General features: G+C 34.1%; 1 protein-coding gene across 1 annotated transcript; it reads right to left on the bottom strand.

The window, feature by feature from the left end:
* Positions 1–23,989: 23,989 nt before the first annotated feature.
* On the bottom strand, positions 23,990–25,393 carry LOC136205724 (protein MIZU-KUSSEI 1). Its single transcript, XM_065996496.1, has one exon. The coding sequence runs from the start codon at positions 25,007–25,009 to the stop codon at positions 24,224–24,226; it is 786 nt and encodes a 261-aa protein (XP_065852568.1). The 5' UTR covers positions 25,010–25,393; the 3' UTR covers positions 23,990–24,223.
* Positions 25,394–27,475: the final 2,082 nt, after the last annotated feature.

Below are 27,475 nucleotides of genomic sequence, written 5' to 3'. Positions count from 1 at the left end.
ATTGAAATAATTTTGATTTATGAAATAAAGAATTTTTAATTAAAGAAAGGCAGAAAATAAATCTCTCTTTAAGTATTTTTTTAAGGCAGTCTCTTTAATTATTTTAGTTTATTAAAAAACATAGAAATTTTTAATTTATAGGCAAATCAATTTTAGTTAAAATCTTCTATGAAAAAATACTTTGGATAATATATATATATATATATATATATATAGTATATTTTTATCAATTTTCTCCTACCAAAAAATATATGTAGGAGAAACAATTAATTTGTAGGAAATTATAAGTGATTTATGGAGGGAATTTTCCCTCCAAAAATCTCCTACACCATTTTTCGTTCTGTAGGAGACGCCGTAGGAGGTCTCCTACAGAACGCGTTTGTAGGTGAAAGCATAGCCATGTCCTAGATTTTCTATGACTCTATATTCTGTAGCAGATTTCCGTAGCAGATCAGCGTTTTTCTTGTAGTGTAAAATAAAGATATAAAAATATCATTTATCTGAAATTACTTAAAAAAAATCTATTGAAATAATAAAAATTCTTTTAACCTTTTGAGGACGACTTAAAAGTTAAAAGAAATCATCTGAGGTCTAAATATATCAATTTTTTAAGGTATATTTAGTAACAATTGGCTATCGCCTTTCAAGATAAAACAGAAATATGGACGAGCTCGAATCATATATAGAAGAAGTTATCACTGGAAGAAGAACAAGAGGGACAAAACTGAAAGTTTCAAAGATTAAAAGATAAATTTAGAAAAGTAAAAAAAATAATTTTTTCACTTTGCTTCAAAAATTTATTTTTTTTCACTTATTGCTTTTTACACATTAACCAAAAAAAAATCCAAAACCTAGTTACATAGACTAAGGCAACAGTTCTCAAGAATTTTAACGTTTTGGATCAACTTCGAGATAAATGCAACGCTACCAAGTGGTTGCAACTGATTGGATTCAACTTCCAAATAACCAACTCCTAACAGTAAAGGCAACGATTTTCCAGATTAAGTCAATGCTTTCGAAGTGCTGTAATCGATTGGATTTCAATTTCCAAATAACCAACTCCCAAACTATTTTTTCAATTTTTCCTTTCAGTAAAAGTTAAAGTTAAAACAACCATTAGTTCAACTCTATTCAACATAGGAGTTTGGAGTAGAATTAGAGTTTTGACCACTTTTAAACGATTGACTAGTCAAAACTTCTAATAGTGGTATTTGGTGAAAATTCGTAATCGAGAGAAGCGGATTGAGCTAAAAATGCTTATTTAGAAAAATACTAGTTTTATGAAGTTTTTCAATCAGATGATTGCTATTAAAAAATGGTAAATTATAAAATTGGCCCAATTAAAAGACTCATTTACATATTTAGACTCATTAGATTACCTCTTCCCAAACTAGACACTTTCAAAGTGAACTTTCTCGAACCGCCCTTAGTATATATGTTATAACTTAACCAATTATGAAAGCAACTGCGGATTCACTTCTTATCCTAAGCAATCCAACTCCAGTTCCATATATTATTCCAAGATCAAAGCTCTTCATGTAAGCATATTTGTTATTTTACATACATAAATTCCTTTATATAGGTTAGTTTTATGTACTTTAAGTTCGTTTGCACCTTAGAGATTGAAATGTGGAGTTTTTATCCAGTTTGATGGGTTCGCAGTTTATTATTTTTTTCCACACAATCGTAAATTGCAAAAAAATTGGCTCGTACAATCATAAACTGTGATTTGTAGTGGGATATAGGGGTTATGAGAATTGACTTTGCAGTTATATTGACTACGAAGCACTGCGAAGCACATTTATTTCACAGTTTTCTGCCATATTCTATAGTTGTTTGAACTATAGAATCACTTTTGACTGTTTTTCTTTAATATGGTTTTGACAATGTTTATCTTTCTCAACAGTAGCAGTATGTCAACCGACCATGTTTTGTGTGTGATCACGTGGAATGGCCAATGGATAAGAGAGGGAAAAGCCATGGTATACTTGGGTGGTGAATCGAAGTTGCTTCGGCTTTCAATAAAAATCAACTTTGTGATTTTACATGAGAGAGTCTATACTTTTTCATGTGTTTATTCAACATCATTTGATCTACGTATGGCCATGTAAACAATGTACAATCCAAACAAAGTTCTTTGAATAGTAGTTTCTATTGTTGATTCTAGTGATGTTGATTGCTTCGCAGAGTATTTCTGAATGAATGCAATATGTTACTTTTGAACCGCGAACGACAGATACACAACTACCACAAGTTATGAAGAATGAGGATGTTGTTCAAACAAGATGTGATCCCACCATTGAATTTGACACTTATTGACCACGCAAAGAAAAGGTCAGGGATTTCAACCTCACATCCAATCCCGGTTTAGATGATATAAGCTCGAATCCATTTTTTGATCATAAAGAAACGGGTTATGGAGAAGAAATTTGGGGTCCTTATAACCCTGATGATGATGATGATAATGACGACGACGACGATAATGATGATGAAGAACAATATATCCAGTGGAAACAACCTCATCCCGAAACAAATGCACCAACTGACCGTGTCTCATTAAGTATATATGAGACGAATTATAAAGAAATAAGAAGAATGGGGATTGATCCATTTCGATGACTGCCAAAGTTCCATGATGCACTTATAATTCCTTTTGAATCTGGTGCATCAAAAGGGGTGGCAGGTTTAAAGGTGCATGATATATTCTCAAACAAACAAGAATTGCAAGATGCACTTGGAAATTATACAATTAAGAATAGGTTCGAATGGAGAGTGTATAAGTCTAACAAGTCCTTGTTTAAAGTTAGATGTAAGAATGATGAGACATGTAAATAGAGGGCTAGAGGTATTGTGATACAAAATTCTGATATGTTCATGCTTCGAAGAATGGATGATATAGACAAACACACATGTGCCAAAGACCAAAGATTCATATCACAGGACAACGGGGAAATAAGTTGTCGTCATACTACTTGCGGATAAGTTTGATCTCGAGGATAGAGTGTATAGACCAAAGAGCATTGTTTAAGATTTTGAGGAAGTGTATAAAATCAACATGTCTTATATGCAAGCTTGGAGAGCAAGATGTAGGGGGTTCATTGGAAGAGTCATATATGTTGTTATCGGACTACTGCGAGAAATTTGAAAAAATACAATCCAGGTATGGTGACCCATATTGAAACTGATCATGATGATCACTTTAAGTACTTCTTCTTGGTTATGGGTCCTTCACTTAAACCGTTTAAAGAACATATTTGACATATTATTTGTGTTGATAGAGCTTTTTTGAAAGGTAAATATCCCAGCCAATCCGTTCTTCTTCAACAAACTCACCATTTGCAAAATTGCCTTCGTATCGCCAAATCTCAACCCGATGATCAGTCCGAACTCCCAATCTCCAAATTTAAGTTCAACTTCATTGATGTTGAACCACATCTCTCTATGTTTTGGATTTAGTCGAGTAATCTCTAGTTATTATACCATGGCATATGGGAGTAGATAATATGCACATTTCTGTATCCACCAAATGCCTGAAAGAAGTTGTCTTAAACAATTCGATTTGGTCTTTGGACAATTTGCTATTTCACTTTCTTCATTACCGCCAGTGTCGGCTCTCGTCGTGATTGATGTCTTCATATTCAAGCTGAAGGGATACTTAAATTTGATGCCTTTAAGACTATCATTAAGAGATACTCCTCTCTTTCTCTTCTTTGAATCTTTATTAGAAGCATCAACCTTCACAAAAATGGAAAGCGTAAGGAAAACAAGAAAATAATACTACTTCGCAGTTCATGAAAATACTTCACACAACAAAACAAAAATAGTTAAATTATACTCTGCAGTTGACACAACTATGAAACATATGACAAATTGTCACCCCGCAGTTGACACAACTGCGGAACATACAACAAATTGCAACTCTGCAATTTATACAATCCCTTCGCAGTTTGTGAAACTGCAAAGGCACTCATTCACTTAGATTTAATTTCGCAGTCATGAAATCTTTCACAGTGGAAGCAACTGTGGAGGAAATTCAAATAAATGATATGAATTTCCTCCGCAGTTGCCTCCACCATGGAAGATTTTCAGAATTGCTAAATTGAATTTATGATGAAATGAGATATTCTTAAAATTCAATCACGCAAAAACCATCAAATAACATTCCAATAAGAGATTCCTAACATTCAATCATGCAAAAAAAAATCATTAAAAAAACTACTAAACAAAAAACCTTAAACCAGTAAACCATGAATCGCAACAAAATCCTCAACTAGTAAATTCGCAACGAAACGCTAAACTAAACCATAAACATGTAAGGAGATTATCACTTACCTTCTTTCCGACCTTTGTCATTGAATTGCAGTAAGAAATGGCACCAAAATCACAGTAGAAATCGCATAAGAAATGCAGTAAAAAATTACTCTTAAAAAATTCACTAATGGGTCTAAATATATAAATGAGTTTCTCAATTGGGTCAGTTTTGTAATTTACTCTTAAAAAATTCACTAATTACTGCACTTACCTTTAAATTAAATATGGGGGAATTGATTTCTTTTATTATTTAATATTATTTTGTTTGAAAATTTAAACAAATTGAAATCAATTGAATTGAGTTCTACCGAAAATGAACCAATCTTCCATACAGATCCCTTGACTCTCTCTCTATTAAAAGAGGTAAAGTCGAAGACAAAAGCATGGAAAGGTATCCAGAAAACACAGTAAGAGCTATGAGATAGGTTCACCTGCTGTATTTATGGCATTTATAGATAGAGTTGAAAACAGAGTCTGACGGTCTACCTAAGGCTGATTTCCAAATAAAAAAGTGTTAACGCCCAGGTCAAATAATCAATCTGAATGCTAATATTTGGCGGGTCGAATTCGAAAATGCTCAATGGAATGAGCTATAAACAATCGATAGAGACTTTTGAAAGATTTAATTCGAATAACATATATCAATTTAATAATATTTTATAATATTCCTCTTACTAAATTTTCAAGTATTATTTTTCTCAAGTGAATATAGACTGTTATTTAATACATTTTAAGTATTAATAAAAATTAAGAATATTTTTCATTATTTTAAATATATTTATATGTCAATAAAGACCTAAGCTATAGCATGTGTATATTTTTAGGAGGTAATTAAGAATATGATATATTCAATACTAATTTATAGTAAGAAAATTATTTGTAATCTTATTGATAGACATAAGTATTTATCAATTTGCACAAGTTTATATTTGTTAATTAGCAAATCATCATTTAAATATGAATTTTTAAAAAATAAAATTATAGCCATAAAAGACCAATATCTTTAGTTATCTTCTTATATAAATATCTATTAGTAATCAGTTAAATTATACCCAATAAGTTAAATTTGTTAAATAAAATTATAATTAAGAAAATCTAAACATATATTTGTACTGATTTCATACTTTTTTCTTTTCTTCATTTATATATTTGATTTTTTGTCTTTTCGGGGGTGCCAATCTGATTGAGATTCCTATTGAGCTAGGTCCGTATTTCAATAAAAAAAATCTAGATTAAAATAAAATGATAATTAGCTAACCATTAAACTTTATTTGACAAAGAAGACCAAAATAAAATCAGGAGTGATTTTTTTTTTCTACCATGTTATTTTTCCTTTTTTCTTTATAAGCTCAATTTTGTTTTCTTTGTCTGAAAGCGTAAGCTCATAATTAATTATAAAATTACAACTAATTCAAATTATTAAACTTAATTCTGAATATATCATTATTTTCCATATATAATAAATAAAGTATGCTTTTACACCCTAATTTAAAACTTCTAAACTCCAATTCATAAATCTTAAACTTTAGATAATATATTCTAGACCTCTAATTTATAAATTTAAATTCTTAAGATAGATTAAAAGTAATGATTTTATTTGTTTGACATAATTCAGAACTAAGACTTGACAAAGTACCATTACTTGGTGTGTTTTCACCATTGGATGATGAATTAGGAAATTAATACAATGGTGAAAACACACAAAGTAAGGCTTACTTTGTTAAAAACAAAGTAAGCATAGCTTTTACCTCATATATTTTTTTTTTTGATAAGTCCTTTACCTCATAATTAATTATAAACTTACAACTCTATCAGATTATGAAACTTAATTTTGAATATGTCATTATTTTCTATATATAACAAATAAATATACTTTTACACTCTAATTTAAAAATTCTAAACTTCAGATCATAAATTCTAAACCCTAGACAATATATTCTAGATTTCTAATTTATAAACTCTAATTCTTAAAATAGATTAAAAATAATAATTTTATTAGGATATAATTCAAAATTATGACCTGATATAATTGTAGATACTTTTTCAAAAGTGAATTTCCATATAAATTTCCTTTATTTGTTGTACAGTTGTTGAAATAAGTTGTGGGCTAATCTACTAACATTTGGCCCATAGAACATTGAAGTTTAGCTGCAACCCTAAGAAGCAAGAGCCCATCTGCTTTAAGCCATTGCCGTTACGAAAATGAATAAACCCAAAATGTAGAAAATGATTTTCATGCAGAGTCTATATTTATGAATGAAATAAAACTAAAATTATAAAATCATACTTATTACTTCTATATAAAAATTATGTTGGAAACTCTATAAAAAAAACTATGTTAGGAACAAATGAAAAAGAAAATAGAATAAATAATTTAGTAGTCCCCTATTTTTACCTAAACACTGTTTGGTTTCCCTATTTTGAAAAACACATTATGAGGTCTCTATCTTTATCAATATCAACCATTTGGTCCTTTTATCTATTTATTTTTAGATTTTTAACCGTTATATTTAGCATAAATAGACAGACAGAAAATAACAGAGTAACATTACCATTTTGTATATTACTATGGCTATCCTGAAAACTAAGATATGTTCGATTAAAAATCTAAAAAACATATACAAAATGATCAAATGATTAATATTGATAAAAGATAGGGACCTTATAATATGTTACCCAAGAAAATATCTCATTTGCTTTTGTCCGAGTTACCATCATTTGATAAAAAAAAAAATTATCATGAAGTGAAAACTTATAGGAGCACAAAAAAATAAAATTAAATTAAGATATAACTAGTCGAAAATATGTGCAATGCATGGGATATAAAACTTTTATATAATTTAGATAAATAAATAAATTGATATATTTTACTTTTGAATAATTTTATATTGCTAAGAGGGTTGGACGAGCTACGAGCTTGCGAGATGGGGAGAGAGGTGCAAATGCCACTAATGACAGGCAGGCTAAAATGATAAATGGGCAGATTTCTGGGAATTGCAGAACGGGCTTTTCTGCTATCAACGCTACTGATGCGCCTCTTGCTGTTACTGAGGACTTAGCAATCAGAAGAGATATGATTGAAAACAACGAAAGAAGGGTTAGGAGGAGATTTACGACAGCTGGGTTAGTTGAGGCGGAAACAAGACATCGAACTGAAATTGGAGCAGGAGTCAAGTGGCGAAGACTGGACAAAGGTCGGTTAAAATATAATGTCGATGCTTCAGTATAGGAGGAGGATGGATTGTGTGGAGTTGGAGCAGTTATTCGCAAGGAGGGTGGGACATTTTACGCGTTATTAAGTGCACATAATCCTTTCAAAGTGAGGCGAGGACAGTGAAAGCAATTGCTCTATGTGAAAGCTTGATCTGGGCCCGAGCAATGGGTCTTAGGCATGTTAGCTTCGAGATCGATGCAAAGACAGTGGTAGATGACATCCAGGCCAAGTCAAGAATTGTAACTGAATATGATGATCTGATTTATGAGTGCAGATGTTTACTAAACAACCAATTTGATTATACGGTTGAATTTGTTCCAAGGTTACTAAAATAATCACCAGTTTTTGGTATGTGCGATGCACAGATTCATCTTGACATATAAATATTAAAAAAATTGTAATTTAATAATTAAAATTAATGACATAAAGGTGTTATCTAAATTAAATTTTATTATTTTTGCATTTGGATCTGCATTTGCTTTAAATAATCCTTTTATAGATAAATATAATAATATAATTAAAATTGATATATTATATTATATTTTTTATCAGTAAAAAATGAGGAAGTGAGACCTCAGCTCCACCGTTACTGTTTTATATTATTGTTGGCCCATAAAATAAAATTTATTTTTGAAGAATATTTTAATTTTTTATTGCAAATAATAATTAAAATATATAAACGAAAAACCATTCCTTCGGCACTTGCTGGTCTCCAGCTCAGCGAGATGGAACCCAATTGGCCCAAAGGGACTTCTGAGGGCCAGCTCGGCGAGCTGACCTCCAGATCACAAAAAAAGAGAAAAAAAGGCCGAAAACGGCCCTCTTTCCAGCAGCACCAATGTCATTTCAACTGACCATTTGGACCATGAAATAGATGAATTTTTTTATGAAGTTGAATGTTCTAGAAACTAGACGTCTAGAGGAATCCAGGATGTGTTCTTGGGCCCAATTCGGATCTATATGAAGGGTAAAATAAATTTCGGAAGTTAGAATACATGCATGTCATACCAACGTCATTTCAATTAACTATTCGGGGTATCAAACGGATGAATTTTTTTCACGTGGTCAAATGTTCCGGAAACTAGACATCCTAAGGAATCCGAGATATGTTCATGGGCCTAATTCGGGTCTATATGGAAGGAGAAATAAAGCTTAGAATTTAGGACCCATGCTTAGAATATGCTAATTGTTAGTTAAGGTAGTTGTTATCCCCACTCTTATCCCAACTAACTTAACTACCCACCTTCCTAGAAAAAAAATAAATTAAAAGTAAGGGTTAGAGGAAGGAAGTTAGGAGTTATTTATAACTAAACCCGCTCTCTTCAACTATAAATAGAGCTCTCCTCCTCATTTTAACACACAACAAACATCAACACAATCCTCTCTTCTCAATCTCTGGAGTCTTTTTTTTTTTTTTGCCTTTTTGCCTTGTTTTTCGAGTTTTCCGTAGCTCAAAGTAAGTAATTCTTAGCTTTCTTTCTTTAGTTTGTCTATTCAACGTCCGACTTTTGAAGTTTTCATCGTTCGAAGTTCATAATTTTCGTTTTTTTGTTCTTTTTTCACACATTCTCCCAGATTTCTTCGTGGCTTCATTTTGATCTTATAAAATCTGTTTTCTCCAGATTTCCTTCATGTAAATTGTTCTTAACATCCTGAATTTGATTCTAGGATTTTGTTTTGTCTCATTCCATGTCTGAAAACTCATTTTACAAGCTAATCTTTGCACCTCAAATCTTTTTATATATATTTTTTCCAGCTTTTACTGCAATCCGCCTAGGAATTTTCCATCACTGTTTCAGACTGTTTAAAGTCTGTTTTTGCTTTTGATTTCTTCTAAACATTTGTTTCTAACTACTTGAAGTTGAATTTATCAATTCATTTTTCCTGATTCCGTGTCCAGAAATCCAGTTTACAAGCTAATCTTTGCATCTCAATTATTTTTATATATTATGTTTCTAGCTTTCGTTACAATATGTCCTACTTTTCATTTGCACGTTCCCATGCATCTAAAGTTCATTCTTGTCCCACATTTTTACATGAACTCATTATTGACTTCCTGAACTTGATTTTACTTTACTCAATTCCGTGTCCATAAGCTCCCATACAAGTCTTCCAAAGTCAAGCCAAATCTACCCAAACAATCAGAAATCCACAAATGAAGTCATCTACGTTCCTTGCCAACTGATCATGGTATTCGTGAAATCTAATCCAACGGCAATTCAATGTCTCACCGAGATAGCCAATTGATGAGTTTGTCAAAGCCCAACAAAATAGATTTATAGTTTTTTACTGATTTCTCTATTAGACTACAATTTTATTTGTAGTAATAGTAAGACCAGGTCGAATCCCAAGAGAACAATTAACCTTTTAATACAAATGAGCAAATAAAATAAAAATGGGGGTTTTGATTTTGATGGATGATTAAATCAAATTAAACAAGTAAAGTAAATTGGAATTCAATAATGAGAAAAACCTGATTCAAGAGATTGGGTTCATTGGGTGTTCATTGATCCTTGGTTTAAATGATAAACAAATTAAAATTCAAATCTTTGATTAAAGAGTATAAGGATTACCTAATTCACTCTTTCACTGTTCCTTAATTTATTAATTTAAATGAAGCATCTAAATCAACCTAGTTATTAAGAAAAGGGAATGAAGCATATCCAATTTCTCAATAACCGCATTAGGATTAAGAAAGTTTATCAAATCAATTCCTATTCAGAGGAACGTCGACAAACAATAGCAATTAACTGAATTTGCTTCCCAATCAATCTCAAGCAAAAAATCAATTACTTAAGATTGATTTTTGCTACTTGTTGTAATTCATTCAAGACAATTACGGATCAAGAATAAATACTTAGCAATAGAAGATTGAATACGATTCAATAATCATAAAAAGAAATGAAGAAGAAAATCAGAACTTGAATTAATACTTGAAGAATTTAATACATGAAACCTCACAACTTTCAACCTAATGAAACCCCACTTGAATCAGAAAATGGAACTTAGCTACTCATAATGAAAACAATACAACAATACAAATGAAAATCTATAAAACCTAGTTCTCCACTCTAAGGAATGTTAAGCCTCTATTTATAGGGGAAAACCCTAAGAAGAAAGACTAAAATATCCTTAAGAGATAAAAAAAGAAACTAAATCTCTAATTAATTAATAATTAAATTAGAGATAATAGGAAATATTCAAATCCTAACTAAAATAAAATACAACCAAATAAAATAATTCCCAAAATCAAATCTGAAAATATCTTCTTTTCTCTTCCAAATTCGTCCAGCCGCGTGTCCACGCCTTAACTGAAGTTGGCTGCTGTTTCTCAATTACAGCTGAGACATGACATGCCCATGCCTTAACTGAAACTGGTCTCTGATTTGCAAATACTCCAAAATGCTCCAAAAGGCCACTAATTTGCAGATTTTTCACCAAACATCTAAACTTTCTCTCAAAGCAAAATATGAGATAAAAAAATCAATTGAACACCAAATATTTCCAAATTACATAGAATAAGATAGAAAGTAAGAAGACTAAAATGGTCTTGTCACCAATTGTGGCTCCGAGTTTATCATTTAAATTTTCAATTTCATTTCCTTTTTTGTAATTATTGCAATTCAATTCATGTTAATGTTATTGATTTGTTTACATTCAATTCAATTGATTTAGCTATATGTGTTGGGCTTTAGGCCCAATTTGAATTTTTTTTAAAGCCCAAATTTTAGTCTTCAAGGAGAGTTAGAAGGGTAAGGGGTTCGATATTGCTTAGAAAGCACTTCGTGGTGATATTTATAAAGGAGGTTCTCACAAACTTGGACGTGCCCCAATGGGTACCCCACTTTTGTGAAACGGTGAGGACCTAGTTGATGCTTAACCACCACATGCGCACCACCGCCGTCTGTCCGATCCGGGTTGGGTTGGGTTAGTGTGGGCTCCATAATTTTTTATTGGAAAAAATAATAATATTATTATTATTTTAATAAATTCGGAATATTTTTTCTTCTCTGACGTCTCTTTTGATGTGGCCTTTCTGAACCAGTCATTCCAGTTCCCCATTACCCTGATTTCACTTCTATTTCTTTTCCAGTAAATGAGAGCACAACATATCTTTTTTCCTATATAAGGGTCTGTTTGGCTACTTGTTGTTTGCTGTTCCAGTTTGATGTTTAGTGTTCCTGTTTGTTGTTTGCCTTTCGAAAAGGCTACTTTTACAAAAAGCTGGGATTCTCTGCTTTTTTAAAAAGCTATTTTTCAGCTCTAAAAGGCAAAAAGGAGGTGTTTAACCAAAAACCCTCTAAATATCTATTGTGATGGTCATTTCAAACACACTGAATACAATACTTTCTCTGTAAAATTTTCAAAACTGAGCAGTAAATAGTGTTGACAGAAACAAGTTCATATTGTGCAATATGAATTCGTATTACGAGTGGGATGTTTTATCCTGGAGGCAACTGGACTTTTGATCTACTTACACTTTTTTGGTAGTTCGACGAACGTTTTAAAGAAAGCGTCTTAGTCTGCGACTCTGTCCATTATCTTGTTCGATCATTTTCTATGTTTCTCAATTCTAGTTCTAACAATTTTAAGACGATTCATTATTGTTGCTATGGCCATCAAACAATCTAATGGAATTGTTGAAATCAACAAGCCATTTTGGTTTGAGGGAGCTCACTTCCGAAGGTGGAGACAGAAAATGCTCTTCTACCTTACCGAGAAAAAAGTTGCTTCTGTTCTTACCTTTGAGAAGCCAACCGTTCATGAAGAAGCTACTGAGACACAGCTTCGTGCTGCTGAAAAATGGACAGAAACAGACTTTGTATGCAAGAACTACATTCTAAATGGGTTGATAGATGACCTATATGATTACTACATTATTGAAGATAAAACTGCCAAAGAGATATGTGAAGCTTTGCAAAGGAAGTATGACACAAAGGAGGTTGGATCAAAAAATGTGTTGTCAGCCGCTACCTCAAATTTCAGATGACTGATGACAAATCAGTGGAGGTTTAATCTCACAAACTCCAAAAAATTGCACATGAAATTATCTTAGAAGGTATGCCTCTTAATGATCTATTTCAAGTTCCTATAATTATTAACAAATTGCCTCCTTCTTGGAATGGTTTTAAAAATATTTTGAGGCACAAAACAAAAGATTTTTCTATGGAAAGTCTGAATTGTAACCTTCAACAGAACCAAAATAGACCACAACAATAACCACTTACTAATGATGCTGCTTTCCTTTGTTTTAATTGTGGAAAACTAGGTCATATGGCACGTAAGTGTATGGACATGCCAAACACTACTCCTAGTGTTAACCTGATCGAAGAACAACAAAATTTTGTTGCAATGATTTCTGGGATCAACCTCACAGGTGGATCAAGATAGGTGGTGGGTAACACAGGTGCCTCTCACCATGTTTGCTATGATAGAAATATGTTTAAAACATATTCTGATGTAACGGAAGATAAGAAAATGATGTTGTGTGATTCCCACACCACTACTGTTGCTGGAATTGGTTGTGTGGAGTTGAACTTTAACTTTGAAGGATGTGATGCATACTCTAGAAATGAGGAAGAATTCGGTTTCGGGTATCTTCTTAACAAAGTGGGGTTCACACATACTATAGGGGCAGATTTGTTTACTTTAACTAAAAATAATGTGTTTATAGGAAAGGGTTATGCAACTGAGGCATGTTTAAGTTGAATGTTGAAATTAATAAAGTGGATGGTTCTGTTTATACCTTGTGTACCTTTAATGTTTGGCATGCTCGTTTTTTTCATGTTAATAAGTTTATCATTAAGAACATGAGTAACTTAGGGTTAATTCCAAAGTTTAATTTAAATGAGTTTTTTAAATGTGATTATTGTAGCCATGCAAAAATAACAAAAAAAAACACCTCATAAATCTGTTGTTAGGAATTCTGAACCTCTAGAAATGATAAACGTTATTTTATAACTTTTATTGATGACTATTTTGACTTTACTTTTGTATACTCATGATACATAAAAGTGAAGCTCTTGACATGTTTAAGTTATTCATTGTTGAAGTAGAAAATCAGTACAATAGGAAAGTTAAGAAACTTCATAGTGACAGAGACACAGAATGGGGTTCTAACATGTTTATTGACTTTTATAAATCACATAGAATCATACATGAAACCACTGCACCTTATTCACCAGAAATGAATGGAAATGCTGAAAGAAAGAATAGGTCACTGACCGAGTCTGTAGTAGCTATTATGCTTAGTTTAGGCGTTGCCTCCCATTGGTGGGGAGAAATTTTATTGACTGTTTGCTATGTGCTAAATAGGGTTCCTAAGTCAAAAAGCAAAATCTCTCCTTATGAGATTTGGAAAAATAAATTAACTAATATGTCCTATTTTAAAACTTGGAGTTGTTTGGCTTATGTTAGGATTCCTGACCCTAAGAGAGCCAAACTTGCTAGTAGGGCTTACGAATGTGTGTTTATTGGGTATGGTGTGAATAACAAAGCATATAGGTTCTATGATTTGAATGCACATGTTATTTTGGAATCAAATGATGCTGATTTTTATGAAGATAGATTTCCTTTTCAGATTGAGAAATAGTGGGGGTGGATCATCTAATAACATGTCCTTAATTAGACCTATAGAGCATAAAGAGAGTGAGGAATCTGAACCTTGGAGGAGTAAGAGACCTAGAGTCTCTAAAGATTTTGGTCCTGAATTTTATGCATTCACAGTAAAGGAGGGTCCACTTACCCTTCAAGAAGCATTAACCTTTTTAGATGCTGATTTATGGCAAAAAGCGATCAATGATGAAATAGAATCGCTAGAGTGTAACAAAGCTTAGAACTTAGTAGAGTTACCACCAGGTTGTAAACCAATAGGTCGTAAATGGATCCTAAAAAAAGAAACTAAAACCTGATGGTTCAGTTGATAAGTATAAGGCTCGCCTTGTAGCTAAAGGCTTTAGACAAAGAGAAAATGTAGATTTTTTTGACACATATTCACCCGTTACGAGAATTACATCAATTCATGTTTTAATTGCTATTGCTTTTGTACACAATCTTGTGGTGCACCAAATGGATGTTAAAACTGCATTTTTGAATGGTGAATTTGAAGAAGAGGCATATATGGATCAACCTGGGCACTTTCTAATTTTTTTTATCAAGCCCATAAAGTATGTAAGTTAGATAAGCCTTTATATAGCCTAAAACAAGCATCTAAAAAATGCCATAAAAAATTTGATAATCTGTTTATTTCAAATGGCTTCAAGGTGAATGAAAGTGATAAATGCATCTACTAAAAATATGAAAATAGTGTTTGTACCATTATATGCTTATATGTTGATGACTTGCTTATTTTTCACTACGCCAAAACCCCATTCAGACAACGGTTAAAAACCGTCGTCCCGCGAGATATAAATCTGTCACAGGGCTCGCTGCCGTTTATTTCACCTTCAGACGACGGTTAGGTTCTGTCATTTGAAGATAATATACATGACAGCAGCCTAGTTTCGTACTGTCATATGAACATTGTTACGATGCATCTTTTTATTTATTAACGTCACTTTTAATGTCATCACATGCCATACTAATAATTAAAAATGTCAAGTCGCTATATGGGAAATTGGCATATTGGTATTCGCGGTAACAGTTTTTATAATAATTTATGTCGTAGTAACTTGTATCAGATGGCATGGGTCTTAATCAATCATGTCAAGAGATTTATTTTAGATGACATATTCTTTTAATTTAATGTCTTTTTATTGTTGTTTAGATTATATTATTTTAAACGTAAATGTCACTCCTTGCCCTCTTCTTCGAATGATTCTGGAAATGAACAATAATTATCAAATGAACAAGAATTTCTGTATAGCAATGATTTTAATTTTACTGGAGACTAATGCTCGTAATCTGTTTACATTTGAACTACACAAATAACAGAATGAATGTAGGGTAAAAAAAATAAGCAATTAATGTACATCTCCAAATCTGTATATATAGTCAGAGGCGTGGTGGTGTTGATTGGAAAGCCAAATCCAACTTGAACTGAAGCATATCTAAGTCATCATCTCCTAGAATCCCCAAAGTCTTGATATCTGCAAAACCAATTGATGATGCTCATTAATTACATACTGTATACAGATAGACCTAATTAATCTCCTTTTATCCTTTCTCCATTCTGAGACTCTTCACTTACCCACCCACATTATAAATAGGAAGTGTTTACCAATTCTCAATAGTCACCCAGGGCAACCTAACACTATACTTATAGTTTGTTATTTCGAGCATGGATAGACTTGTAAGGAACCTCTATCGTAATGTTGAGTTTCAGATTGACCAACTCCGATATGAGGCACCTAGGTGGCTTGTCAATATATATGGTCCTGACCGGCAGCAATGGATTGTCGTGATGAATGGCCCTCCAAACACCCCTTATGAAGGAGGTGTATTCATAGTCCAAATGGACTTCCCTGTCGATTTCCCCTCCACACCTCCAGTTGTAAGAACATGCATAAACTTGTTAACACACATAAATCAGTTCATATCTTTGTAAATACACTCATGATATTACTATTGTTCGCAGGTCATATTCAGGACCAAAATTTTCCATCCTAATATCGGTCCCTTAGGGCATGTTTATATGCCCCAACTACTTGATCGCCCTGCCCATAGTATTGCCACGGTAAGATGTAAATCTATGTATTTTTTACCCGTAAATTTATCTATTCATGTTTGGGGTCTAGTTTATCTACTCATGTTTGGGGTCTAATTTAATTTATCTATGCATTTTATAGCTGTTGTGGAATATTTATGAACTGCTGGTAGAGCCCTTCATTGAGGGGTCATTTCCTGGCCGAGAGCGAATTGCTGAACGATACATCAGCAACAAGGCAGGTTATGTAGCAACTGCCAGGAGATGGACTAAAGAGCGTGCAGTGGATATATGATGTGCAAATAACAAGCAAGGGGGGCATTATGACGTGACATGCGAATAGCGTATAACGGGAGCGTGATGTGCGAATAGCAAGGAAATTTGGATGTGGGGCAACCATTGAGTTAGATGGTGTGGACTACTGGATGGGCATAGAGCCAATCTTGAAGAACATAATGATTACTGATTACAAATGTACTTGGTAATCAATCTAATCTTCAATGTTGGCTCCATGCCCCTCCAGTATTCGACGCCATTTAACTCTAATGGTTCCCCATCATCCTGATATCCTTGTTTACCATCTGCACATTCTTGAAAAAAGGAGATTTGGATGCCAAAGAAACACTGAGCTGGATGGTATGGACTACTGGATGGGCATAGAGCCATTCTTGAAGAACAGAATGATTACTAATTACAAATGTACTTGGTAATCAATCTGATCTTCAATGTTGGCTCTATGCCCCTCCAGTACTCCACTCCATCCATCCAGCTCTAGTGTTTCTTTAGCATCAAAATCTCCTTTCTAATCGCGCATCACGCCCCCATGTACGCTATTCGCACGTCACATCATAATGCCCCCCTTGCACGCTATCCTTTTTTGATAGGCAATACAAAGTAGACAACTTATTCAAGTAGACATATATATGTATATTCAAGTGGATCATGACATGCTATAACAAAGTAGTCAACTTATTCGTTTATGTCTATTAAATTGAATCAGTTCTACTTCCTAACACATAAAATGCTAAATTAATATGAAACATATGTCTATTCCTGAATCAGTTACTTCATAAACAGAACATAAAACAAGCCAACATGCTTCATACATAGACACATAACACATAACATGTTAAATTGACATGAAACATATGTTCATCAGCATAACTCATGTTAAAATAGAAAAGAATCAGGCAAGTTCATCATTTTCAGCTTTAAGAGTATGCATGATCAGCTACCTTCCTAAACATAATATCAAGTTCATATGTTGATAGCATCGAAAACCCATCAACATCCTGAATGGTTTCAATCAGATAACAAGCCAAGTGGAAGGTATATTGTAAACTTATCTCATCACCATCCTGAATGGTTTCATAACATTTTCAGCTTTAAGAGTATGCCTAATATGTTATAACAAATAGACAACTTATTCGTGCATGTCTAAAACTTATTCTCATCTCATCATAAAGCCACCACTATGTACCTGTCACTTGGATTGTACAGTTCATGATGAAGTTAGCATGGTGATGAAGTGTATGATACTGTCACCACAAGCTTAGTCATAAACTTGTGTTGTTAGAATCATACAACTTCATCACCATGTTAAACACTTTTCCATAAGCATAACAAGCCAAGTGACATGATACATAGTAATGGAGATTTAGGAGTATGCCTAACATGCTATAACAAGTAGACAACTTATTCAAGAAGACATGTATATTCAAGTGAACATGCTATAACAAGCATACAACTTATTCCTTACTTATCATTATATGTCATGTTCAAATAAAAAAAGAGAATGGTGATATCTTATCATTTGCAAGTCATATCAGTACATGCAATTAGCCTAAATTTACCCTTTAATACTTGCTTCATACATGCTCAATGACCCTTTTACAATGTTCCTCTAATACTTGATGCATGATTAATAAGCTACATGCCCAAATGAACAATCTTACACATACTCATACAAAACCTCAAACATAAACATCAACAGAACATCAAACATAAACATGTTTCATACACGTACACATACACATACTCAATCACTTCTATCAGTATAACTCATAGGTGTAAGAGTATTGTCAATCACAATGAACATTCAAAACTTCAGAGTATGCCTAATCAGTTATATCTAACCAATCAGTTCATACCAATCATTTCATCATCACCCACAACATCATACATATATGTAATCGTTCAGTTCAAACCCACATAACAATATATATATATGTATACTCAGAATCAGGCTAGTTTCCTAAATCAATGAGTTCTATTTTCATATACATACACATACTCATTCAGATAACAATCCAAGTGGAAGATATATTGCAAACCTATCTCAGCAGCACCACCCACAACAACATCATACATGCAACCAATCAGTTCAAACCAATATAACAACAATATATACTCAATAAGTTAAAGAAATCTTCTCATATGCTAAACGCAAGAACTGAATGACAATCTCTTCAGTCAGCCTTCGCATGTAGCATTCTTACTATCCCTGCAAATATTATGTTCAAATAAAAAGAAATCAGAACATCTTCAGCAACCGGCACTGTATTGCCTAGGTTAAAAAAGATAATAACCCAAGAATTTCAGCAGTGAATCTAACAATGAATATAATAAAATCAGGATCTAAGCAAGAGATCTAACCCTTTAAATCATAGCTCTGAAAATCAATAGATCCTTATTCCAGTTGCTGAAATCGACATACACAAAAGTAAATCAGATGAGGAAAAGAGAGAGTAAGGAACAATGAAAATCAATAGATACTTACCAGTACCGTGTTTATAGCTCAGCCAGTGATTGCATGTTCAAATCAGCCATGGAGATAGAGAGGGATGAGAGGGATGAAGCTCTTACGTAACCTAAACTGGGGTTTGGGATTAGAGAGAGGATTTATATATCAGCTGAAATTCTAGTCAAACAAGAGCGCCTAAAATTTGGGGATTGGCCGCGTAAGTGAAATTTCATTTGCCGCTTTTTTGTTTTCGGCAAACAATGACATTCATTTATTAGAAGTGTCATCTGTTGAGTAAGTGAAATTTAACGAAAACGCGCGTTTTCTTTGGATGACGGTATTATGTAATCGTAATGTCATCTGAGAATCGAGCGCATTTTTTATTTCGCTTTCAGATGACATACAGTTAAAATACTATCACGAAAAATATTCACACGACACGAAAACAAATGTCTGTCATGTATCTTGTGTCATGTGAAAGGGAAAATAAAATAGTGTTTGGATCTAATATTCATGTTGTGAATTCTGTGAAGTCTATGCTATTTGAAAACTTTGACATGGAAGATTTAGGAGAAGCAAATGTCATCATTGGCATCAAGATAACTAGTGTGAAACTTTTTAAGAACACTGGAGACAGTGTAAGATAATCAGAGTATGCTAGCATAATTGGCAGCCTCCGATATACCACTGATTGTACTAGACCTGACATCACTAATGTTGTGGGACTATTGTGCAGATTTACTAGTAAACCTAGTGTTAAGAATTGGAATGTTGTAGAAAGGGCCATGAGATACCTTAAAAGAACTATGAAACTTGGATTACATTATCAAAGGTTTCCAGCAGTCCTTGAAGGATACAATGATGCTGATTGGAATACCTAGATGATTCCAAGGCAACTAGTGGCTATATTTTTAATATAGATGGTGGTGTTGTTTCATGAAAGTCTAAGAAATAGATTATTCTAGCTCAATCAACTATGGAATCCGAACTTATTGCACTAGCAACAGTTAGTGAAGAAGCAAGTTGGTTGAGAAGTCTGATAGCTGAGATTCCCTTATGGGAAAAACTGATTCCAGCAGTATTGATCCACTGCGATAGTACTGCAACTATTGTTAAGATTCAGAACCGTTAAACGACAGATATATCATAAGCACATCACTGTTAGAGAGCTACTCTCTAAAGGAGTTGTTAAAGTGGACCATATACGCTTAGAAGAGAAAGTCCAAAATACTACAAAGAGTATGGGACTTATGCCCCTACAGTAATAAGTTACACACAATGGTAACCCAACCAGAGCATTCATTATATCGGGATAGATATGCATAGCCATAAAAAAAATGAAGCTGGTAATCCCAAATGAGTAGAATTGAACTACACTCTAAAAAGGTTATGGTATGGTAAAATGTTAGAGATAGAGTTCAATGCTACGAGTCACTCTAGTAAAATCTGAATTATACTCATTACATAAAGGTTCAAATCAAAAGATACCTCTATTTATGCTTGACTTTATGTAACTGCGCAGTAAACGTTTTTAAAAATTCTAGTGGGGGATTGTTAAGCTTTAGGCCCAATTTGAATTTTTAAAAAAGCCCAAATTTTCGTCTTCAAAGAGAGTTAGAAGAGTAAGGGATCATGCATTGCTTAGAACGCACTTTGTGATGATATTCATAAAGAGGTCCTCAATTTTGTATGCCCCGTTTTGTTTTTTTTAACCAACATCATATTAGCTAGCCATTTTGGATATGTTATCTCCTTAATGAACCCCTACATCGGGCAACTTGCCAATTTCTTTTTCGATTGCTTGCTGCTTATCGGGGGCGTGAACGCTCTTCTTTTGTGATATTAGTTTGTCTATTGGATGGTCATTCAATTTGTGGGTTATGATATGTGGTTGATTCCCTTAATATCTCCTACACACCAAGATATAGTACCTCTTGTTCTGCTACTAGGACTGCCTTGACATCTTCTCTTAGATGTTTTTCCATTCGTAAAATTTTCCCTAGTTCTAGCATCAACATCTCCAGCTCGTCCACTAGTTGCGATCTGAGCTATTCTGTTTCGTCTTCTTCTATCACCTATTGCAAGGATGCCACATAAACTTCTCTTTCTTCCTCTGGCCATGGTCGAACCTCCGGGTATGGGGATTTCTAGGGTGAGGTATCTCATTAAGATCCTTGCATCTGTTTCGGACAGGAAAGGGTGACACATTATGGTATGCAGAAGCGTTTGGCGCACCACCATCAACTCATAAGATTCAGTCCATACTCTGCCTCAGTCCCCGAAACTACACTTCATCGTCACTTTCCCCACACCAACAATGTGTGATCAATGAGATCAATTAGTGATTCCTACAGGATAGCTCATGTGTTACTTTCCCCCACACCAACAATGTGTGACCCTCAGTCCTCGAATCCACTTTTAATTTATTGAAAACTTTATGAGTTATTATGTTCAAAGAGTTTCAAGTATCTTTTAATACTCTTTTGATTTGAAAATTCTCTACTATTGTCCTGGTTATCAATGCATTTCTATGGCTATAGGGAATTGGATTAAAAGAATAAATCATTGTTGGTTTGTTCATATCTTCGACAGATCCTTTTGGATCCGAGCATTGCACTATGTTTCGGCACTCTTTTACTTACATTGCTCGTTGATATGTTGTTGTTAAATTTCCGTCGACTAGATATGATCTCCTAGCTTTCTTTCTTTTTTAGGTTAGTAGTTCGTTCTTTTCCGTCATTGGAACCGATATATCCATGGTTTTTTTTTTTAATATATTACTCATTATTTAATGGGTATATCTAGGACTCGGACAAATATGGCATTTTAATTATGTAATAGATTTCAACAATTTCTTTATTGTGTGTGTCAAACCTCACAAGGTTCAAGACCATCATATGGTTTTGATTTTGAACTTGCAAACCCATTCAAAATTGTCACTAATGGAAACTTTACCAAGGCAAATAAAGGTAACAAGCTGCCCTTTCTACTTACAAATTTGGTAAAAGCCAAATATCTTTTAGAAACTTGAAACTTTTGTTTTATTGTCCGTAACAATGTATGGTTCAATGGACCTTTTATTGTGTTTGCTTTTTGTTCTGTTCTTATTATTTATTTATTACTGATTTAGGGGTGTTTGATAACCAAGTGGATAAACAGAAGACCTTCCAACAGAAAGAGCTTTAAAAACATTTAAAAAAAAAAAAAAAAACAACAACAAAGACAACACATGCATTTAAAATGCTTAATACATTGCGCAATTGTATTGGTTAAATTATATGATTCCCCTTTATATTATATTTTAGAGATGTCTCGTCAAGATTCTAAACTTGTTTAGATTAATATATTCATCTTTAAATTTGTTTAAAGTAATCTATTAAGCCGTTTTGATAGAGTGTGTCCTTATTGTTTGGCCGACATTATCACATCATCTGTTGCTGATCTGCTTAGTTGGGCTGCGGATCAGAGGTTCAGCTTCCAAATTTTTGCTCTTTAGTGCAGTGCAGTCTTTCATGTGCTTTGGATAATCTGGAAGACACGTAATGACTCTGTCTTTTCATATTTGTCCCCTAATATTCACTCCGTGCTAAGTCTTTTTTGGCTTCAAATTCGTCGGACTGATCTTCTGTCATTCAGTTATGTTTGGAACTCAAGAGTTGAACTTGATCTGCTCCCCACACTGCAGTTGTTGTCTCTTCGGTCCCGAACGCCTAGGATTCTACTAGTCTGCTGGTCTGCTCCTTCGCCTGGATGGATCAAAATTAATTCGGATGCCTTAGTTACCACTGTCAATGTCGATTGTAGAGTTGTGTTTCGGGATTCTGTTGGACACTCAGTGGGTTCTTTTGCTTTTCCGGCTTCTTACTCCCTGGTGCATGTTGCGGAACTCTCTGCTGCACTTTATGCAATTTGTTTGGTCAATAAGGGTTGGCATCATCTTTGGCTTGAAAGTGACTCGATCTATGTGGTATCTCTACTTCGTCATGCTGACTTATCGGCCCCCTAGAAGCAGCATCAGGAGCTTTTAGAGTGCCGCGCCTTGCTTCGTGAAATGCATTTCGTTGTGTCACATGTTTTTCGGGAAGGTAATCAGGTTGTTGATGCACTGGCCAACTTTGGCAGGATCAGTTTATAGCCTCACTGGTGGGACTCACATACTCATTCTGTTCTAGTTATATTTGGGAAAACTGTAACGATTGAGACTTATATCGGTTCGCTTAGTTTTATTATTTCACTCTTTGACATTATTTGTATTTTTTATTCTTTTTATTGATTTGGGTTCGAGGGTGGTTGTCTGGAGGTGCCAATCTTGTTGGGATGTCTCGGGCCTCCTTTCCTTATCCCCTACCTTTTAATAAAAAAAAAAAAAAGTAACCCATTAACATTTAAAGTTAAGGTATTTTACAAAACTAATCAAATAAAAGACTAATATACATTTTTAGATCTATTTTAATACATACTATTAAACTAGACATTTACAATACTTGTTTACCCAAAACACTCTTATTCTCACAGCCTCTCACATTATCTTTGCTATTTGCGATAAAACAGGCGATTTGCGAAACAAAAGTAAGAGCAAATCATGACGAAATCTGGAAAGAGATGCAAAAGGTTGATAACACCAAATCAAATATAAGTTTCATCTATCTCTTTGGGTTTTTTTGCATTATGTATTTCGGAAAGGTTTTGATATTCTTGTGATTGAGCATGGATTTAATGTGTTATATTTAATTAGGGTTAATGTTAATGGTAGAATGATGATTTTCGAACGCATTTTGAATGTATATGTTTGATTTATTGTTTTGTAAATTTCCCTTGAAGTTATTATAAAAATCTATTAACTCAATTAATTAGTTTAAAATGATATACGTTTAACTTATCAAAATGTCTCCTTGTTCTCTGAGGTGAATTTAGAGAAATAATGAAAGGATAGAAAGTTAAAGGACTCAATTAGATGATCTGAAGAATTACAAATTATATCTTTATGTATTGAGCCATTTGAAAAGAAAAACAAACAAAAATTAGAAACATGACAGATTCATATTAATTAAGTATGTTAAGCAACAACAACTTCCCAAAGTGGAATATGATACATTTCTTCAGAATTCAGAAATCCAGAACAATTTCCACCATCAAACAATAACAAAAAAGGGGTAAGGCCCTATACATATAAAATGTACCCCAAAAACCATCTATCGTACCACATTAGCTTCATCCCATCAATTGAAAGATTTAAAAATCTTCAACAACTTAATCAAACTAATTAAAACATCAATTATAAGAAGATAATCCATAAAAGAAAAAGAGAGACCTAAACTCTAAGCAAATAAACACTAAGTTCAGGACCAGAAGAACCATCAGGATTCATCATATAAAAAGCCTCAGAATCTTTAGATCCCACAACTCTCTCAAATCTAGCTCTCATATACATGAGTTCACCCAAATCAGACCCATCTTCATTTCCAGGTAAAACACCTGCACCCATTGAAATAGGCTCCACAGCTTTCAAAACCTTCCATTCCTCAGGACCACATTCTCTTTTGATTGCATACCCACATTTCTTTCCATTACAATAAGTCCTCCATAGACACTCATCCACCAGTTTCTTCTTCTTCTGATGCTGCTTCTTCTCACATTCTAAGGCAATTCTGACTAACCCAGATGCCATTTCCCTTATTAGAACACTCGTTGGCATTGCTAGCTCTATTAAGAAACCTGGATTCACCTTTGCATCCTCTTGAAATGCAAATTGAACATGACCTCGTCGGTAGCCGAAAAGGGTCCCTACTAATTTGGTCCCTAAACCAGAACGATGGATTGATCTGGGCTTGGTGAAAACAGAAAGAGCAGATCGGAGTTTGGAGACCATGAGTGGAAGGTTTTTCCTTGATGATGGAGTAGTTATTACTTGTGCAGGTATTTGATTGAATTCATCCTCGGATATGAAATGGGAGGAGGAATTGAAAGTTAAGATTTCTTCATCATCATCATCATATTGATGATGATCATCTTCAACAAGTTTCTTTTTCCAGGTGAAGTAACGTCTGGAGAAAGAAAAAGAAGAGTCGTGAGGGGTTTTGGCCATTATTGTCTTCATCTGTAGTAGTAGTTGTATTGAGAGAAAGATGGGTTTGGAAATGGAGGAAGGAGTGATAAGTGAAATGGGGGAAGAAGGGTTATATGGTTAGTTTAGAGAGGTGAAATTGTCAGGGATTGTGGGAGTAAAAGGGGGCCAAGAAAAAGAGAATCATGACAAAAAAGAAGGTGAACAGCCCCACCTAAAAACAGAGACAGGAACAGGGAGAAAAGAGAGAGATGAAAATGGACAAGAGAGGAGATTTAGTGGGAATCTGATAGTGAGGAGACAATTGTTTAGTGTTATTTCTTAATCAGCTGGAAACGAGGAGAGAATATCATATTCATATGAGAGAAAACAGAAAGCTGAGTGAGAGAGACACATTGGGAAGGTAAGCAAAGTCTACACCAACTATAACCACCAACAAAACAATACACTGCCGTTTAGTCCTATCCTGTCCTGTCATGCCCCACCTTTACATATTAACTCACCCTAATTTTTTTTGATAGACTAGTTTAAATTTTACAGCTCTTATATATAAAACATATACTTCTGACACTTTTTTTTTTTTTTTTTTTTTTTTTTTTTTTTTTTTTTTTTTTTGCTTTTTTACAAGAAAGATTAATTCATTAATTGGTAATTAAAGCATTACAAATGAAAAGAGGTGGCTCATTTATCCACACCCCACAATCAGTGCTAGAAACTGTCATCCGAGCAAAAGCATGGGCTACAACATTCGCTGATCTATGAACAAAACAGGTAGAAGAAGCTGCTATATCCTGTAATAAGGATTTGCAGTCGTCGATAATCAAATCTAAAGCCGAATTGTCGTTAGTTTCTCGCTTAAGGGCATACACTAACAATTGTGAATCCGGCTCTTAACACATCACCAGTCCATCCCTTTGTCTTCAACCAGCTCAATGCCTCGCGGAAGGAGAGGGCTTCGACGAGGGACGGATCAAGTCGGGAGCGTAACAGCCTGTTTCCAGCCGCATCAAATCACCTTTCTCGCTTAAGGGCATACATTAACAATTGTGAATCTGACTCCAACACAGCACCAATCCATCCATTTGTCTTCAACCAGCTCAGTGCCTCGCAGAAGGAGAGGGCTTCGACGAGGAACGGATCAAGTCGGCAACGTAACAGCCCGTTTCCAGCCGCAGCAAATCACCTTTCTCGCTTAAGGGCATACATTAACAATTGTGAATCCGACTCCAACACAGCACCAATCCATCCCTTTGTCTTCAACCATCAGTGCCTCGCGGAAGGAGAGGGCTTCGACGAGGAACGGATCAAGTCGACAGCGTAACAGCCCGTTTCCAGCCGCAACAAATGACCCCGAGCTATCCCGACAGATGAACGGGATTTTCACCGGGCGATCCGTGAGGAAGGAACCAATCAAGCTCCATGTTTTTAGTTTGGGTTGTGTCGCGGCGTCGTCTGGCTGGAGGATGAGACCCGTGGCGGATTCCTCTTCCAAGGTAATGTGGGCACTCATATCAATCAAGGATTCCATTGTTTCAGTGAAGGTGAGGTTGGGGAGGAGTTTGGGCGGCGGTTGGGGCTCGGCAAAAGCGAGAGAGTCTAAAATTCTTAGGTAAAATAATTCTGCTGAAACTCCCGTGATATTGACACTTAATTCATTTTGTATCACAATCAAAATTTCTTTTTTTTAATTATTATATTATTTTTTATTTTTGTTTTTTAATTTAATAAATGAGTTTCTAAATTATATCCAAAAGAAACGGATTGGACTCTTGAACTTGTAAAATGTTCCTTAAAATGATATAATTAGCTTTTTAAGTTTACAGAACAGAATAAGATAAGATTTGAACAAACTAAAATATATATCACTTTATTCAAGTTTAGGAAAACAATAGATTATAAGTGAATAAATCACTTTAAATAAATTCAAATGGCAAATAGATGACTTTAAAGAATGTAATGTATTAAAACATTGAGTAATATTTAGATGATGGGGAATGCTATAGAGTAGAGAGGTGCAAGGTAGAATGGGAACAAGCAGGGATGTAAGTAGTATCTAGTTTGGGACGTGTGTTGGATTAGTGGTAGCCCATGATCAATAATGGAGCATGAGATTGATAGGGTGGCTAACGGGCTGCTGCTGCACCATTAGATGTTAGCCTTAATTAGGGTATGTTCATTTTACAATTAATCTAAGAGGGGAGGTCCCTACCCTAGTTCCTTAACTAAAGACAATTCCTAAATTTTGTCCCGCCGGAGTTTTGCATATGCTCCACATCCACATGTGCTTCAAGACAACAATAATACTACTGTCTTTTTAAGTCAATTCGCCTTTAATTTTTGCCTCCATTTTCCTACTTACTACATCATGCTCTCTACTTACTAGCTTTTTCATTTTTTAATGGGAATGTTGGGTTTTGCTGGAAGTTGGTACGAGAGAACTCTTTAAATTTTAGCTGGATTGAATTAATTTTTCCAATCTAAATAGATAAGAGATATATA

The sequence above is a fragment of the Euphorbia lathyris genome, chromosome 1 (assembly GCF_963576675.1).
Source record: "Euphorbia lathyris chromosome 1, ddEupLath1.1, whole genome shotgun sequence".
In the NCBI taxonomy this organism is placed as follows: domain Eukaryota; kingdom Viridiplantae; phylum Streptophyta; class Magnoliopsida; order Malpighiales; family Euphorbiaceae; genus Euphorbia; species Euphorbia lathyris.
The sequence above is the reverse complement of the archived record's forward strand: the minus strand, read 5'-3'. Positions and strand labels throughout refer to the sequence as shown.